Raw genomic sequence first — 18,147 nt, forward strand, 5'->3', positions numbered from 1 at the left:
AAGAAGGATTGAGATGCAAGGCTGGAAGTCAGAAATTCCTGGAAGGTTTGGAGAGGGTGATTTTGAGGAAGAGGAGGTGGGTCCCGCTGTGACGGAGGATGGAACTGTTCCAGGCAGGGTTCAATTTGGATGGTGTCTTGAGGAGTCGGATCATTAAGAGTAGGATTAGGATCATTTTTCTTCGTGGCAAAGTGATACTTCCAGCAGAGAGTACGAGTGTAGGACAGTAAATCTTTGACGAGGGCTGTTTGGTTGAATCTGGGAGTGGGGCTGAAGGTGAGGCCTTTGGATAGGACAGAGGTTTCGGATTGGGAGAGAGGTTTGGAGGAAAGGTTAACTACTGAATTAGGGTGTTGTGGTTCCAGATTGTGTTGATCGGAATTTTGAGGTTTTGGAGGGAGTGGAGCTGGAAGTGGGAGATTGAGTAGATGGGAGAGACTGGGTTTGTGTGCAATGAGAGGAGGTTGAGGTTTGCTGGAAAGGTTGTGAAGGGTGAGTGAGTTGCCTTTCCGGAGGTGGGAAACCAGGAGATTGGATAGTTTTTTGAGGTGGAGGGTGGCATGCTGTTCTAATTTACGGTTGGCCTGTAGGAGGATGCTCTGAACAGCCGGTGTGGATGTGGGAGAGGAAAGATTAAGGACTTTTATTAAGGATAGGAGTTGACGGGTGTGTTCATTGGCTGAGTTGATGTGTAGGTGAAGGATTAGGTGGGTGAGGGCAATGGATTGTTCAGTTTGGAACTGGTATAGGGACTGATGGAAGGAAGGGTTGCAGCCAGAGATGGGAACTTTGAGTGTGAGGCCTTTGGGGGTAATGCCAAATGTCAGACAAGCCTGAGAAAATAAAATATGCGAGCGTAATCTGGCTAGGGCGAAGGCATGTTTGCGGAGGGAATGTAAATACAACTTAATGGGGTCATTGTGGTGTCCCATGCACCCTCCCACCACCACCTACTCCAGTCCTGTAACCCGGAAGGTGTACACGATCAGAGGCAGAGCCACGTGTGAAAGCACCCACGTGATTTACCAACTGACCTGCCTACACTGTGATGCATTCTATGTGGGAATGACCAGCAACAAACTGTCCATTCGCATGAATGGACACAGGCAGATAGTGTTTGTTGGTAATGAGGATCACCCTGTGGCTAAACATGCCTTGGTGCACAGCCAGCACATCTTGGCACAGTGTTACACCGTCCGGGTTATCTGGATACTTCCCACCAACACCAACCTATCCGAACTCCGGAGATGGGAACTTGCCCTTCAGTATATCCTCTCTTCTCGTCATCCGCCAGGCCTCAATCTCCGCTAATTTCAAGTTGCCGCCACTCATACCTCACCTGTCTTTCAACAACTTCTTTGCCTCTACACTTCTGCCTCGACTGACATCTCTGCCCAAACTCTTTGTCTTTAAATATGTCTGCTTGTGTCTGTATGTGTGGATGGATATGTGCATGTGTGCGAGTGTATACCTGTCCTTTTTTCCCCCTAAGGTAAGTCTTTCCGCTCCCGGGATTGGAATGACTCCTTACCCTCTCCCTTAAAACCCACTTCCTTTTGTCTTCCCCTCTCCTTCCCTCTTTCCTGATGAGGCAACAGTTTGTTGCGAAAGCTTGAATTTTGTGTGTATGTTTGTGTTTGTTTGTGTGTCTATCGACCTGCCAGCGCTTTTGTTCGGTAAGTCACCTCATCTTTGTTTTTTTTATATATATATATATATATATATATATATATATATATATATATATATATATATATATATATATATATATATAACTCTCTCACCCACACACGGTCACTGTTGTCTAGAGGCTGTGTATAATACTATTACTTAAGCAATAGCTTAAGCAATTATATGGCTGAAGTAGAACTTCTATTTGGGTGATGTTTATGAAAATTGTACTGTTCACACTATCGAAAAAAGATGCGTTAATTATACATGACATTCAATTTTGAAACCTCAAAACTACTGTAAACATTTAGTTACACTGTCCTGTGTATGTCATTTGAAGATTAAGAATATTTTTTACATCTGTGATACTGTGCTAGCTAACATTTGTCCTAATATGATGTTGAACTGTTGGAAGAAATTCGAAAAATAAGGAAATGAAAGCAACCTATGTCTAAGAAGATGAAACTTACGGATCAAACTTGCAAAGGACTATCAAATCAAATGTAGCTGTGTCAGTTGTGGAAGACAATATTCAGCAGCTTAGTATTAATTTATATGTAAGAGTATTGTAATGAACTTTCAATTCACATCATTTCTTATATAATGACTTCTTGAAAATTATGTTCATTTTCTTTTTTTTCTATAATAGTACTGCAACCACATCAGGATGCTAGCAGAATGACACTTACAAATACAAATTACAACATGTTGTATGGAATTCTGGGAGATGGGAGGGGAGCTGTCCTGTAATATAATTATGGTGCCCAACAGTCATTAAAGATTCCAAACTATATTATATTCCAGGCAACCACAGCTGCTGAAAGCCATGATATTAGGAAGAACTCCGCTTACAACTGGTAAAATTGTTGTTTATTAAAACATGATCGGTTTTGCAGCTTCAAGCCACATCATCAGGTGAACCTACATGGTAAAAAGCAAAATAAGATGTGCCTTATTCTTTAAAATTTGCATGCGTCTAAAAAGAAAAAAGGAAATATTTTATAGTGAGCAGATGCTAATTTTTTTAAAAAAGAAAGAGGCCAGACTGGCAATAAAGAATTGACACTGCTAACATGATTAGTCATGGCAACCTCAAGTTTCTATGTGGAAGGAAACACGCTGGTAAGACACTGCTATCTGATTCTTTTCACACAGGTGTCACGACTAATCATGTTAGCAGTGACAATTCTTTATTGCCATCTGGCCTCTTTTTCTTTAAAAAAATTTAACAGCTGCTCACTATAAAATATTTTCTTTTCTCTTTGTAGATGCAGGAAAATTTTAAAGAATGGGGCACATCTTCATTACCTTTCACTCTCCATAGTACTGATGATATTCTCTGAATAGAAAATTTTGGCTAGGAGCAATGGATATGGATATTATCTTTCAATGCTGTGAGTATATTTTAGACAGTCCTTTACTAATTTTAATATCCACAAAATGTGGTGACACCATACTTTCCTTTCTACCACGTAGTTTCACCTGATGATGCAGCTTGAAGCTATGAAACCACTTGTGTTTTAATAAACAACAATTTTACCTGCTGTAAGCAGAGTTCTTTCTAACATCATTAAAGATTTCTGAGGAATGAGATACTGAATCTGTCATTAGATGGTCGTTGCTCTGCCAATCTAATTAAATTTTTTCACACTACAGTTCTCAGTAGTAGATGCACTTGACAAGGCAGATTAGTGTGAAAAACTTTCCTAGTTTTCGTATTCCTAATGTTTATATGTCATTTTATGACAGTTTATACTATAATTTATTGCAGTTATAGATTCTATAATTTTATTCAAAAAATCATATATTATGATGTTCCCTTGGCAGTCCTTACAGCCCAGCCACCAACCAACAGTGGTGCATTGTAGGTTGCTGCCTGTCCATTATGCCAGCAATGCAATCGTGTGGGATACAAGTGCGGCAGACTCCATGGTACCCGGTGGTGATACACTCACTGTATGCAGTGCAGGTTCCATAAGTCATGTGCCATCACCAAAGTTTAACAGTACCTTTCCACTAAACAGCTTTATGGAATGTCACCTGCTCACTCTCAAGGAATCAACACCAGGAGTTCACAGTTCATGCTTCTCTATGCTTAATGTCCACCACACCAAGTGGTTCCTCAATTATAATTCCTACACCAAGCATGCAGTACACTTCAGGCCTTATGCTGGCCATGCCAGAGGCACTCCAATTGGAGCCTGCTGTGTTCCATGCTGTTTTCAAACCGCCAAGTCATAGTGAGTGAATCAACCATGGACTATATCCACATATGAACATTCCTAGGTACATTAGTGACACCCTACTAGGACAGACCAGTGCAATGCCAATTACTACAGCTAGCACAATGAAGATGGCTTGTACCTTCTAAGAAACTGTTACTATATTTGTACAGAAGACTAATAATGTTTCATTGTTCTCTTGCTACCTACCTGGGCACATTCATTAGTTAATAGCGTGCATCACTCAGTATGGGACACATCATATTATATAGAAATATGCAATTATGTTAGCAACAATGGTCAAAGCACATGGACACACACACACACACACACACACACACACACACACACACACACACACACACACACGCGCGCGCACACACACACACACACACACACACACACACACACACACACACTGACAGATAAAAGATAGCAATACAAAGGAGTTGTGAGACACAAACAAAAGTTGTTAGGTGTCTCTACGAAAGATGTTGCCTATCAAAATTTCATGCTGCTTGCATAAGAGTGGCACTAGTAGTGTCACTATGAGACTACTTTAAATACATGCTGTAACAGTTGTGAGTGGTAGTTACCTCTGAGATTGGACATAGTGAGGTGATGTTAGTCAAGAATCCCTTCAAGGTGACACAGCTGCCATCATCAACACTTCACTGAGTTTGAATGAGGCCATGTAATAGGACTACGAGAAGCTGGATGTTCTTTCTGTGATACTGCAGAAAGACTTGGCAGGAATGTAGACATTGTACATGATTGCTGGCAGCAGTGGTCAAGAGAAAGTATGCTTGGAAGAAGACCAGAGTCTGAGAAGCTACATGGTACTACAAAGAAGAAAGATCACCATGTTCAGCAAATGGCTCTGGTGCACTATACTGCATCTGCAGCAGCAGCAGCAATTTGAGCAGCAGTTGGCACCAGAGTGACACAACAAAGTGTTACAAATTGAAACTTCCTGGCAGATTAAAACTGTGTGCCAGACCGAGACTCGAACTCAGGACCTTTGTCTTTTGTGGGCAAGTACTCTACCAACGGAGCTACCCAAGCATGACTCACACCGTGTCCTCACAGCTTTACTTCTCCCAGTACCTTGTCTCCTACCTTCCAAACTTTACAGAAGCTCTCCTGCAAACCTTGCAGAACTAGCACTCCTGAAAGAAAGGATATTGTGGAGACATGGCTTAGCCACAGCCTAGGGGATGTTTTCAGAATGAGATTTTCATTCTGCAGCGGAGTGTGCGCTGATATGAAACGCCCTGGCTAAGCCATGTCTCCGCAACATCCTTTCTTTCAGGAGTGCTAGTTCTGTAAGGTTTGCAGGAGAGCTTCTGTAAAGTTTGGAAGGTAGGAGACGAGGTACTGGCAGAAGTAAAGCTGTGAGGACGGGGTGTGAGTCATGCTTGGGTAGCTCAGTTGGTAGAGCACTTGCCCACGAAAGGCAAAGGTCCCAAGTTCGAGTCTCGGTCTGGCACATAGTTTTAATTTGCCAGGAAGTTTCATATCAGCGCACACTCCACTGCAGAGTGAAAATCTCATTCTGTTACAAATTGGTTACTTCAAGGACAGCTATGAGCCACATGCCCTGTAGTGTGCATCCCATTGACCCCAAACCACTGCTATTTCCGAATTCAGTGCCATAAAGCAAGAGCACATTGGAAGGCAGGGTGGAGATCTGTTGTATTTTCTGATTAAAGGTGGTTCTGCCTCAGTGCCACCAATGGTCGTGTGTTGATTAGGAGGAGGTCAGTTGAGGGCCTACAACCAACCTCTCTGCATGTTAGACACACTGCACCTACACCTGAAGTTACGGTCTGGGGTGTGATTGCGTATGACAGCAGAATCCTTATAGAAAATCTGTATGTCAATCTGGTGATTCAACCTGTTCTGCTGCCATTCCTGAATAGCATTCCAGGGGTGTTTTCCAACAGGATAATGCTATTGTTGTAACCCAAAATGCTCTACACAGTGTCAACATATTACCTTGGCCAACTCATCACCAAATCTGTCTCCAGTCAAGCACATATGCTGCATCATTGGATGATGACTCCAGTGTCATCTACAAACAGCATTAACCGTCCTTGTATTGACTTTTAAGTGCAACGGGCCTGGAACTCCATCCCACAAACTCACATCTGGCATCAGTATAACAACACAATGCATGCGTCATTACAATCTTGCAGCCAACATTCTGACAGTTGCACTGGTTATTAATGTACGAGCATTTCACTTTGGCAATGGTTTATCTCTTACTTACATTAACCGGTGATTTTGCAATGTTAACCATTTAAATATGTTACCTAGACAAACATATTCCCAAAGTTTCATTACTCTTGATTAATTATTTTTTGGTGTTGCAATTTTTTTCCATTAGTATATACTATCCTGTCAATTAATATGAACACCTGTCAAAAGCCTGAAAACCAACTTTTGTGGTGGACCATTACAAGATGTGTAGGAAGGGGTCAGTGACTTCTGGGAAGTACAGTCAGAGATGTGGAGCCATGCTGAGTCCAGTGCCATGGCCAGCTGCTCCAGGTTTCTCAGGTGAGGATCTATGACACGAACAGCCCGATCAAGGTGGTCCCACAGAATCTTGATTGGGTTTTAATATGAGGCATTTAGTGGCTACGGGAGTACGGCAAACTCATCCTGGTGTTCTTTGAACCACACACGTACTCTACAAGATGTGTGACATGTGCCAATGTTCTACTGATAGTTGCCATCAAGCTGGAGAGAAACAGACTGCATGCAGGGATGGGCATGACTCCCAAGGATAGTTGCATATTTGTGTTGATCCACTGTGCCTTCCAAAATGATAAGATTACCCAGGGAATGCAGTGAAAACATAATTCATGTATAGTTTTTATTGTCAGATGTTTCATGCTGTACACACCAATGGCATCGATCTGATGGAACATAAAAATGATTCATCTGAACAGGCCACCTGTCTTCTATGATCCATGGTGCACTGCAGTTGCCTCGGTGCCAGTTTTGGATAGCGCCGTTTTACCATGCACTGTATAGGAGGGATGTTCAAAAAGTAAGGTGACTTTTCAAATTGCACAGGCAATGTACATTCTATTATCAATCTTTTTTTTTGCACAGTTTCAAGTGTACAGCATACTTTGTTTGTTTTTGACAGATAGAAAGGTTAGATGTGTTTTAGAGTGCTCAGTGATTTTCAAATATTATAAAAATGGAGCTAAGCATTTGCATCAAATTTTGTGTGAAAAATGGAATCAAGTGCTCTAAAACACTTGAAACGTTGACAGTGGTGTATGGTGAGTCTGCTCTAAGGAAAAAAATATGTTGACAAGTGGTACAAGCTCTTCTAACATGTCTGAGAAGATGCCAATGATGAACCTTGCTCAAGACGCCCCAGCACATCAACAACAGATGATAACTTTGAAACTGTAAAGAAAATTGTTTTGGAAAATTGTCAGATTACCATAAGAGAAGTTGCTGAGGATGTTGATAAATCGGTCAGCTTTTGTCATGCAATTTTTTTGGATGTTTTAGGCATGAGCCATGTATCAGATTTGTTCCAAAACTTCTCAATTTAGATCAGACGAACCGTAGCATGAACATCGCTCAGGAGCTCTTGAATGACATCAGTGATGATCCTCATTTGTTCAAAAGTGTCATGACTGGTGACAAAACATGGGTTTACAGCTATGATGTCGAAACCAAAGGCTAGTTGTCCCAAAGGAAGCATCTCAGAGAGCCAGGGCCGAAAAAAGCACGCTAAGTTCGATCAAATGTCAAAGTTTTGCTCACTGTTTTACCATGGCATCATGAATTTTTGCCTCCAGGTTGTACAGTTAATAAGGAGTCTTACCTTGATGGTATGCACTGTTTGCAACAAGCAATATGCAAAAAACGTCAGGAATTATAGAGAAACAATTCATGGCTTTTGCATCATGACAATCCACCTGCTGATTAATTGTTGTTTGTGAGAGACTTTTTGGCCAAAGACAACATGACAATCATGCCTCAGCCACCATACTCACAGGATTTGGCTCCCTGCAACTTTTTCCTGTTCCCAAAACTAGAGAGACGTATGGAAGGATGAAGATTCTCAACGATTGAGGAAATAAAAAGTGCATCACTGGAAGTACTCAAGGCTGTACCAAAAGTGCTTATGAGAAGTGCTTCGAGGATTGGAAGAAGTGTTGACACAAGTGTACTGTATCTGAGGGGGATTACTTTCAAAGGGACAACATGAATATTTTGAATAAATAAATATTTTTTCATAAAAATATAGTCACCTTTACTTTTTGAACACACCTTCTACTGTAACCATGGTGGCATGCAGACAGTTCACAAACTTGACTATTTCAGAAATGCTTTCACCCTTGGCCTGAAAGCCAAGATTATGTCCTTTTGGACGTCAGTTAAATCATACCATTTCTGTGTTACAACAACAATTACACTGTTTTCCATGGCCTGCAACATGTCTTATATAGCCTCCGTTGCTAATATGTTACTGGATGCTGATGTCAGACATAGGTGGTGGTTGTGACTGGACACACACACACACACACACACACACACACACACACACACACATACAGGGTGTGAAGATATAAGTGCAGATATTACTTATATTTTTATATGTGGTATCTTAATATGTACATACATCAGTATGTTGGTTGTTTTTTCTCTGTGTCAAATAGTCTTCCCACAAACACATCATAAACTTTGTGACCTGATGCTTTCTGCATGTTTGTAACTGCACCATTAAATGGACTACACTTGTTAGTATAAATTACCCATTTTGCATCCTTGTGTCCACACTTCAATACCTGGCCTCCCGCCCAGGGGAAAATAAGCAATAATGTCTTGGCCTTGCCACATGTACTTGAAGTTCTTTTCCAACCTAAAGGCATGCTACTCCTAATAGCTATAATAATTAGTTTTCAAGTGAAACAAATCCTGATGTAATGTTTTTCGCTACACTGTCTTCAGCCACCAATAGAAATATCTGCACTTAACACCAGTTACACCGTATATACAGAATTTTACAGTGCAAAAGCATTGTAAAATCCTGTATATACAGTATAACTGTAAATTACTGAAAAGTATTACAAAAACTTGTAACATTAAATGTCAGTTGCTACAACATTTTAATTTTATTTGTTTTTCTGCCTGCATGACCAGTCACAATGTTGGTACAGCAGTACCGCTTAGTGTGTTGTCATTGCGCCACTGTTTGGTTGAGCTTATGAAGAGATAATGAAAATGAGTTGTTGGAATTGGAAGTGAATGAGATAATGAAAATGAGTTGTTGGAATTGAAAATGAATAAGCCTTAGAGTGTGTGACACTGTAAAAAATATATTGCATGTAACAGACAGTTTGCTGGTGAATGTAATAAATGGAAGATTGTACAATTTAAACTACAATTTTTGACACAAGACTGTGAACATGTTCCATAAGATTCATATGTTTTCTTGATATTTTTGGAGTTAAGGAGACAAGATTTTGACATAGACTACAAAATTGCGGTTGAAGCATGTAAGTAGATATTTTATATTTATATCTGCCTGATATATATTTAGTTTAGAAAAATTAAACTGTGGATGAAGTCTTAATCACTTAAATGACTGTTGCTGAGACATTGTGGTATGTTGCAATAATAACTACAAATATTTTTAATCACTTGTCCAGTGATCATAAAATATGTAACAGGCAGCCAACCAATATGAAATGGAAACAAGAATCTTCTGAATATTTCATTCTTATCTGCAGATAAATTTTCAGCTAACAACTGTTATTATGTGTAATATAGAAGACAAAGATGTTTACTTTTGATGTAGAGTTTAAAAATATTTCACTAGCAACACAATTAATGTCAAAGACTAATATGTCCTATTTCATTAAATTTAAGTCATTGTGCTATTTCAGTGCAAGTAAATAGGCTTAAAGCAGTCACAAATGTTGATGTATCATGCATATGTAGCTGTAAACTGACTTCTTCAGCGTCATTTCTGTAGTAATTGTGGTAGTAATGTGTTCTTATCCATGAAACTATCAATGTGTTTGCACTACAAGAGTGACAATCAGATATAGTGCTTCTGTCCTTTCAGCATTTTATAGTAATACTGCTAACAGTGAGTCTGCATACACATCATTTCTGAGAAATGCCTCTGAAAGATTGGCCAGATTTAAAGGCACCTTCAGTCCTGATCTGTATGAACTCATTTAGTTCTCTACATTGACTCATTTTGACAGAAAACATGACTACGGTGCTGATACATTGTTTCTGCACATTGAGTGCAGAGCCTGATACCACACACAGCATGAACAGTGATGTATTTAGACACTTTTCTCCATGGAATGTAATTTTTATTTCCCAAAAGTAGAGTTTAAGATGAAACATAACAAATGTATTTATACATATTTAAAATTGTTTAAGAGTAACACAAAATGGACACACGGCAAAACTGTACTTAAATACTTGTAAAGACAGAATCACATGATGACATGGACATTTTGTTTACAGACCTGATGAAATAATATTACTGACTTCTTTATTTCTTATTAATTTGTCATTACTTACATTGTATTGATTTTGCAATAGTGTAACTATGTTGGAAGAATCCTCCAATAAAACTTCAACTCTTGATCCCAGTAATAATTTCTCCAGTTCTTGATACACTTCAATTCTATTGCTTGTCACAGCAAAAATTACATGAGCAGATTCTTCTTGAACTCTCTGAGTAATTAGAGATATTGAAGGATAGTCCTGCGATACTGACATAGAATAGTAGCCTTCACTATCTAAATGACATTCACCGTCATTTGGAATTATGATGCCCCCTAACTGTAACAAAATATCATGTTATAATTTGAACACATTATCTTGCCTGCTATTAAAACTTGTAAAATGAATAGATTATTATATTGCATGTTTAGTGTTGTTCTTTTTTTATTTTATTTTTTCACAGTTCTGTGTTTTATTATTCTATTTTGTTTTCTTACTGTAATTGGTGTCTACATTATGATTATTCTGTGTTATTTGCATGGAGGTCCAATTTAGTATGTAAGAAAGAAAATCAGTAACAGGTAACTGCAAATTGGGACTTTACAATTCACTGAAAACAGAATTTGTGCTAGAGTGAAACATTTCCCAGTAAAATGTTTCTTAAAAATGAAAATACAACTAAGCCAGCAAATGTGATGTCTCATTGTGCTAAGATAATATATGTTTTATGTTTACTAAACCATTACATTGCATAATAAATGTTTTTCAAGTGTGGCTCTGTTATCAACATTCTAATCAGTTTTCATGAGTAAATCAGTGCAAGACATATTCCTGTGGTATCCATATTATTTCTAATTTCCATAAATAAATCAATGCACTGCATAGTGCTATGTATCACTTTCACAAGTTATACACTGGAGCTGATAATGGAAGTACATGTTTGTGAGCAACAGTTACCTTCTCAGTGAGGCAAATACATTTTTGATCAGAAAGGGACAGTTTACACTCAGAAGCAAATAAAACAAATTAAATGCAGTTTAGGCAAACTCAGAAACTAAAATAAAGTCAGGTAATGTCAAAAGAGTCATAAATTCTTATAACCCTACATTAATTAAAAGCTTAACAAAAGACTATCCAATCTTACTCACCAGAAGGCTCTATTTTACTCGAAAGTAATACTCACCATCTCCATTGCATTACTAAGCTACAATTGCTCCCTGGGTGGTGCTAATAGCCTTGACAGATGAACCTGTCACCAGAATGTTGACTGTAAGGGTGAAAAACAGGCCAGAGAAGCCTGTCTTGATACTGCTCAACTCAAGCACGTCATCATACAAGCGAGTTCTAAGATCGAGCTGCTTGTGGATGTTCTTTGGGGGAGCTCATACCGTAGTGTACATAGTGAAACATCCTGGAATGATTGTGTTTGATAATAGTAATGTGATGTCTGATTTAAAAAGTTTTGCAAATAATAGATGGTGTCCCAACAAATTTAATAAATCAAAAATGCATACAATGTGAACAGTTTTCTACATGGCAGTTGAGCTCACTGCCTTAGATCATGTGAACCACATGAATGCCTGGAAATGAGAATTCTGACAAGGATTACAAAGTTGCAAATGAATTAGATAAGTACAGATAATGTACAGAAAGTTCTGGTTGAAAATTACAAATTATTTAGGAATTAAAGTAGTCGACTGACTGAAAGGCAGAAGTGCTGCATTGTCGATAGGTACACAAACAAAATGTACAGAGCTTGGTTAGATTTTGGAATGCACTTCTGTTTTCTAGCTGTAGGAAAAACATGCACAAAAGCGCACCTACAGTCACTCACATGCACATGTACGTCTCTACATTGTGCTCAGTCGACTGTGTGTTTGTGTGCATGTTTTTCATACAGCTAGAAAAAGGAAGTGCATTTGAAAAGCTACCCAAGATATGTACCTTTTATTTGTGTACCTATTGACAACTCAGTGCTTCTGCCTTTAGATATGTACAAATTTTACTTTAAATTTGTTCTTAAGTGATTGTCTGTGGAAAGTGAGTGGTAAGTTACATTACTCAAACAAGATTGTTCTGTACACAACTGGAGCCTCCACACTCTACTGAACTGCACTCAGAATGCATATTTACTGTGCTTCCTTTAAGATATGCTTGTGCATAGTGATTTACTTGAGTGAAAAGAGTATTTACAGAGAAGTTTTGATTTTAAAAAAGCAGCAACTATGCAAGTCATGAGGGTGATGCAAGATGTTTTTTGAGCAGGTTAGTTTAACAACACATTAATACATGTTTTAAAGAAAAAGATATCATGTACTGAATAGGTTGATTGGTTGGTTTTGGGAAGGGGACCAAACACCAAGGTCATCAGTCCCATTGGGTGAGGAAAGGAAGTTGGCCATGCCCTTTCAAAGGAGCCATCCTGGCACTTGCCTAAAACGATTCAGATAAATCATGGAAAACCTAAAACAGGATGGCTGATCATGGGTTTGAACTGTCATCCTCCTGAATGTGAGTCCAATGTGCTAACCACTGCACCACCTCGCTCAGTCTACTGAACAGGTTATTGGAGATTATCAGTTGCAGAGATATATACTAAGAGGCAACTTTGGAAGAAGTACAGTGAGTTTAGCAAACATATTTTGGCAACATGTATTGATTTCTCTGTGACATATGGCTGTAGAAATAAGAGCAAAGATGAAGTTCTAGGCTGAGATATCAAAGGTATTCTACACATGCAGAAGATTGTAATAAGGTGGCGTCACTTCACTGATACTGTGTAACATAGTACTTGAAAGAGTCATCCAGAAATGAAGCGAAATGAGAATGATGGCGACATGAATGGATGAATCCATAACATTTGCAGATGGTTTCACATCTGTCATACAGTTGGAGCTTAAGTGGTCAAGGCAAAGAGCACTTAAAACGAAAGCAAAACTGGCCTGTAAATTAGTACTAAGAAGATGAAAATGATGGCATTATACATGGGAGTGCCCAGAGCAGTACATAGCAACCTCTGGTTTCTTAATTGTATAGAGTGGAGACCAAAATGTTTTTGAGCACCTACCATTTAAAACTGATGTACCTTCACTCTTGACACACGCCCTTTCAGAGATCGTGCATCCATACAATTCACAGGCTCATGTATAGTGGCCACTTGAGTTGGCCCCCTGGTGTGCTCTGGTGAGCTGCTGAGGAAACAATATTATTTAAGCGATTGCAAATGAGTACTGAGACTATTCTGTACCCTATGTTACTGTTGCCCAGTCAATGTGTTGAGTGCTATGCACAACCCGTATCTTACTTGTTGTTCTATAAAGTACTATGTTCCATAAATTGTGTTTGTTCTTGCTGTAGAAAACTTGGTGACGAATAAGGCTTATGTTTTCTCTGCATGTTAGTGTCAGTACTAGGTCTTCTGACAAACATCTCGGAGGAAGAAATACTCCAACATATCATTGCCCAGAAGCAAGCTTGGTGGAACAACAGGCTCTCACCACTGCTCTCAGTCAGGTGGCCTCTGCATGTTCTACATCTACATGTACATCTACATTGATACTCCGCAAGCCACCCAATGGTGTGTGGTGGAGGGCACTTTACGTGCCACTGTCATTACCTCCCTTTCCTGTTCCAGTCGCGTATGGTTCGCGGGAAGAACGACTGTCTGAAAGCCTCCGTGCGCGCTCTAATCTCTCTAATTTTACATTCGTGATCTCCTCGGGAGGTATAAGTAGGGGGAAGCAATATATTCGATACCTCATCCAGAAACGCACCCTCTCGAAACCTGGCGAGCAAGCTACACCGCGATGCAGAGCGCCTCTCTTGCAGAGTCTGCCACTTGAGTTTATTAAACATCTCCGTAACGCTATCACGGTTACCAAATAACCCTGTGACGAAACGCGCCGCTCTTCTTTGGATCTTCTCTATCTCCTCCATCAGACCGATCTGGTACGGATCCCACACTGATGAGCAATACTCAAGTATAGGTCGAACGAGTGTTTTGTAAGCCACCTCCTTTGTTGATGGACTACATTTTCTAAGCACTCTCCCAATGAATCTCAACCTGGTACCCGCCTTACCAACAATTAATTCACAGAAGGTTACTCTCCTGTCAATACAACCATCACCCTTTCCAGCATATGATGAATCGACTGATAGTTGGCACTCCTACAAGACACATTTTCAGGTTCCTCCCATGGACAATGCAAACCTGTGTAGGGCTTTCTTTCTTTCCTGGATTTTGCCATGTGTTTATCAGTTGTTGTGCCAACTTGCATCTTTGCAAGACCCAGCCAGCTTATCATTTGATGAAATGTGCAAGCCTCTCTCAACCTATTACTGTTACAGAACAGATCTCATTGCAATGCATGTAGAATTTTACTGTTGTCGGAAATGCCCAAACTAATCTTGCAAAGCCTGGGCTGTGGAATTTCAAGGGTTGAGAAGTTGTAAATTTGTCATACTATCCATCATGAATTCTATGCTGATCATATGGTACGTGATGTTATTATTCATCTAGCACCAGATAGGGAAGTCCATGAAAAAGCACTGCAACAAGTGTTGAAAGAAAGCCCACACTGAATTGGTGTGTAACTCCTCTTCAAACATGGTGGGTACAGAAGTATTGATGGACATAAACTGTATCTCAACAGTGACTATCTCCCTGAACAAATTATTTATTAACAATTTGTATTTAATAAACCACTAAAAATGCAAGTGGACACAGGAGTTGCAGTGACTTTAGTAAACACATAAATATATATGGACTTGGGTTTCCCTCCCCTCAGATAGGTTTCACAGAAGTCAGTTAGCTACACTCCTGTCTCTTATAAATCTGTTGTTCGCTGTCTTACCTTCCTTTTAGTGGATCATTCCCATACTACAGACATGTTCTTGTTGGATCCATTTAACGCTTTTGGTTTCTCCATTGAGGAGGTAAATTTAGTGTCAGATCAATTCCATATCAGCAACTGGAGGCCCCCTGGTCTAAGTTTTGATCTCTGTTTTCCCCTTATTTATGTTGTGCTACCTGATTTTAGGCCCATATTACCATGAAAGAGTCCATTCGCCGTCATTTTTGTCAGATGAGCAGGTGTCTGTCACATTGTGCAACTCTGTTGAGGCCAAATCCATTCATTTGACATCACTCAATGTCATTCAGCCTATTTCTTCCAGTTGTGGGGCTACACCACTGGTCATTGTTGAGAAGCTGATAGGTAAGCTTCGTCTCTGTGGTGTCTTTAGTGTCACACGATTGATGCACAGTCTGGGATACATACATATCCTTTGCCCTGCTGGGATGAGTCACTCGCAAAATTATCATGTAGCCACTTCTTTTCCAAGGTTGATTTGTTGGAAGTGTACCTCCAGGACCCCTTGAATGAGACCACTAGGTGCCTTCTTGTTTTCAATACACCTTTTGCTCTGCAACAAACTTTTGGTGTCAGTTGTGCATCTCCAATTTTTCTGGATTTTTTAGAACAGCTGACAGCCTCTGTGCCTGGCTGCTTCAGTTAACTAGAATATAGTGTTTTGCATTCTTCCACCGAAGGTCACCTTAGTAATCTCCGATCGTTGTTTTCTGTTTTGAAGTCTGCATGTCTCAAGTGCAATCTTGCCAAATCTCAACTTTTTCAGACATCAATTGAGTACCTTGGTTTTGAGGTTTCTTGCACAGGGGTCAAGCCATTGGGTCACCATGTTGATGCAATTGCAGCTTTGCTGTGGCCGACCTCCATTAAAGAACTGCTGGCATTTCTAGGTAAAGTTGTATACTACCATAAGTTTTTGTGCATAAAAATGTGCCTTTTTCTGGTCCCCAGCCAGTGACTGAGCATTTGCTTTGCTTAAATTTGCACCCTGTTGAGCCACTTTTCAGTTGGATCAGCATTTCATGTTGGCTGCAGATGCCGCTCAGCATGGCTTTGGTGCGGTGTTGGTGCACAAATGTGCGGACGGGTATGAACAACCCATTGCTTGTGCTTCTAAGACTTTAAATCCCTCTTAGCAGTGGTATTCTCAGATTGACAACAACGCTTTAGTGATTGTGTTCACCCTCAAGAAATTTCACACCTTTGTGTATGGTTCTAAGTTCCATTTACTCATGGATCATAAGCCATTGGTTGTCTTGTAGCCCTTTGGCTTCCATGCCAGACAAGGGAGCACATTGTTTGCAGAGGTCAGCTCTCCTCCTCTCCTTACCAGCTGACAGCACAACAGCCCAGTGCCAATGCCTTACCTTGCCTTCTGATTTGGTCAGATCCAACATTTGATCAGGATGAGCTGCTTTGTTTCTACACTCCTGGAAATTGAAATAAGAACACCGTGAATTCATTGTCCCAGGAAGGGGAAACTTTATTGACACATTCCTGGGGTCAGATACATCACATGATCACACTGACAGAACCACAGGCACATAGACACAGGCAACAGAGCATGCACAATGTCGGCACTAGTACAGTGTATATCCACCTTTCGCAGCAATGCAGGCTGCTATTCTCCCATGGAGACGATCGTAGAGATGCTGGATGTAGTCCTGTGGAACGGCTTGCCATGCCATTTCCACCTGGCGCCTCAGTTGGACCAGCGTTCGTGCTGGACGTGCAGACCGCGTGAGACGACGCTTCATCCAGTCCCAAACATGCTCAATGGGGGACAGATCCGGAGATCTTGCTGGCCAGGGTAGTTGACTTACACCTTCTAGAGCACGTTGGGTGGCACGGGATACATGCGGACGTGCATTGTCCTGTTGGAACAGCAAGTTCCCTTGCCGGTCTAGGAATGGTAGAACGATGGGTTCGATGACGGTTTGGATGTACCGTGCACTATTCAGTGTCCCCTCGACGATCACCAGTGGTGTACGGCCAGTGTAGGAGATCGCTCCCCACACCATGATGCCCGGTGTTGGCCCTGTGTGCCTCGGTCGTATGCAGTCCTGATTGTGGCGCTCACCTGCACGGTGCCAAACACGCATACGACCATCATTGGCACCAAGGCAGAAGCGACTCTCATCGCTGAAGATGACACGTCTCCATTCGTCCCTCCATTCACGCCTGTCGCGACACCACTGGAGGCGGGCTGCACGATGTTGGGGTGTGAGCGGAAGACGGCCTAACGGTGTGCGGGACCGTAGCCCAGCTTCATGGAGACGGTTGCGAATGGTCCTCGCCGATACCCCAGGAGCAACAGTGTCCCTAATTTGCTGGGAAGTGGTGGTGCGGTCCCCTACGGCACTGCGTAGGATCCTACGGTCTTGGCGTGCATCCGTGCGTCGCTGCGGTCCGGTCCCAGGTCGACGGGCACGTGCACCTTCCGCCGACCACTGGCGACAACATCGATGTACTGTGGAGACCTCACGCCCCACATGTTGAGCAATTCGGCGGTACGTCCACCCGGCCTCCCGCATGCCCACTATACGCCCTCGCTCAAAGTCCGTCAACTGCACATACGGTTCACGTCCACGCCGTCGCGGCATGCTACCAGTGTTAAAGACTGCGATGGAGCTCCGTATGCCGCGGCAAACTGGCTGACACTGACAGCGGCGGTGCACAAATGCTGCGCAGCTAGCGCCATTCGACGGCCAACACCGCGGTTCCTGGTGTGTCCGCTGTGCCGTGCGTGTGATCATTGCTTGTACAGCCCTCTCGCAGTGTCCAGAGCAAGTATGGTGGGTCTGATACACCGGTGTCAATGTGTTCTTTTTTCCATTTCCAGGAGTGTATTTAGATACTGAGAACCACAATGATGTCAA

General features: G+C 41.2%; 1 protein-coding gene across 1 annotated transcript in view; it reads right to left on the bottom strand.

The window, feature by feature from the left end:
- The window catches only part of LOC126474781 (integrin beta-PS-like), a 123,730-nt gene that overhangs the window by 49,887 nt on the left and 55,696 nt on the right, over positions 1 to 18,147 (bottom strand). Inside the window, exon 7 of the mRNA XM_050102258.1 lies at positions 10,473 to 10,736. Coding sequence (XP_049958215.1) covers positions 10,473 to 10,736 — 264 coding nt within the window. The remainder of the gene's footprint in view (positions 1 to 10,472; positions 10,737 to 18,147) is intronic.

This window comes from Schistocerca serialis, chromosome 4, assembly GCF_023864345.2.
Source record: "Schistocerca serialis cubense isolate TAMUIC-IGC-003099 chromosome 4, iqSchSeri2.2, whole genome shotgun sequence".
Taxonomy (NCBI): domain Eukaryota; kingdom Metazoa; phylum Arthropoda; class Insecta; order Orthoptera; family Acrididae; genus Schistocerca; species Schistocerca serialis.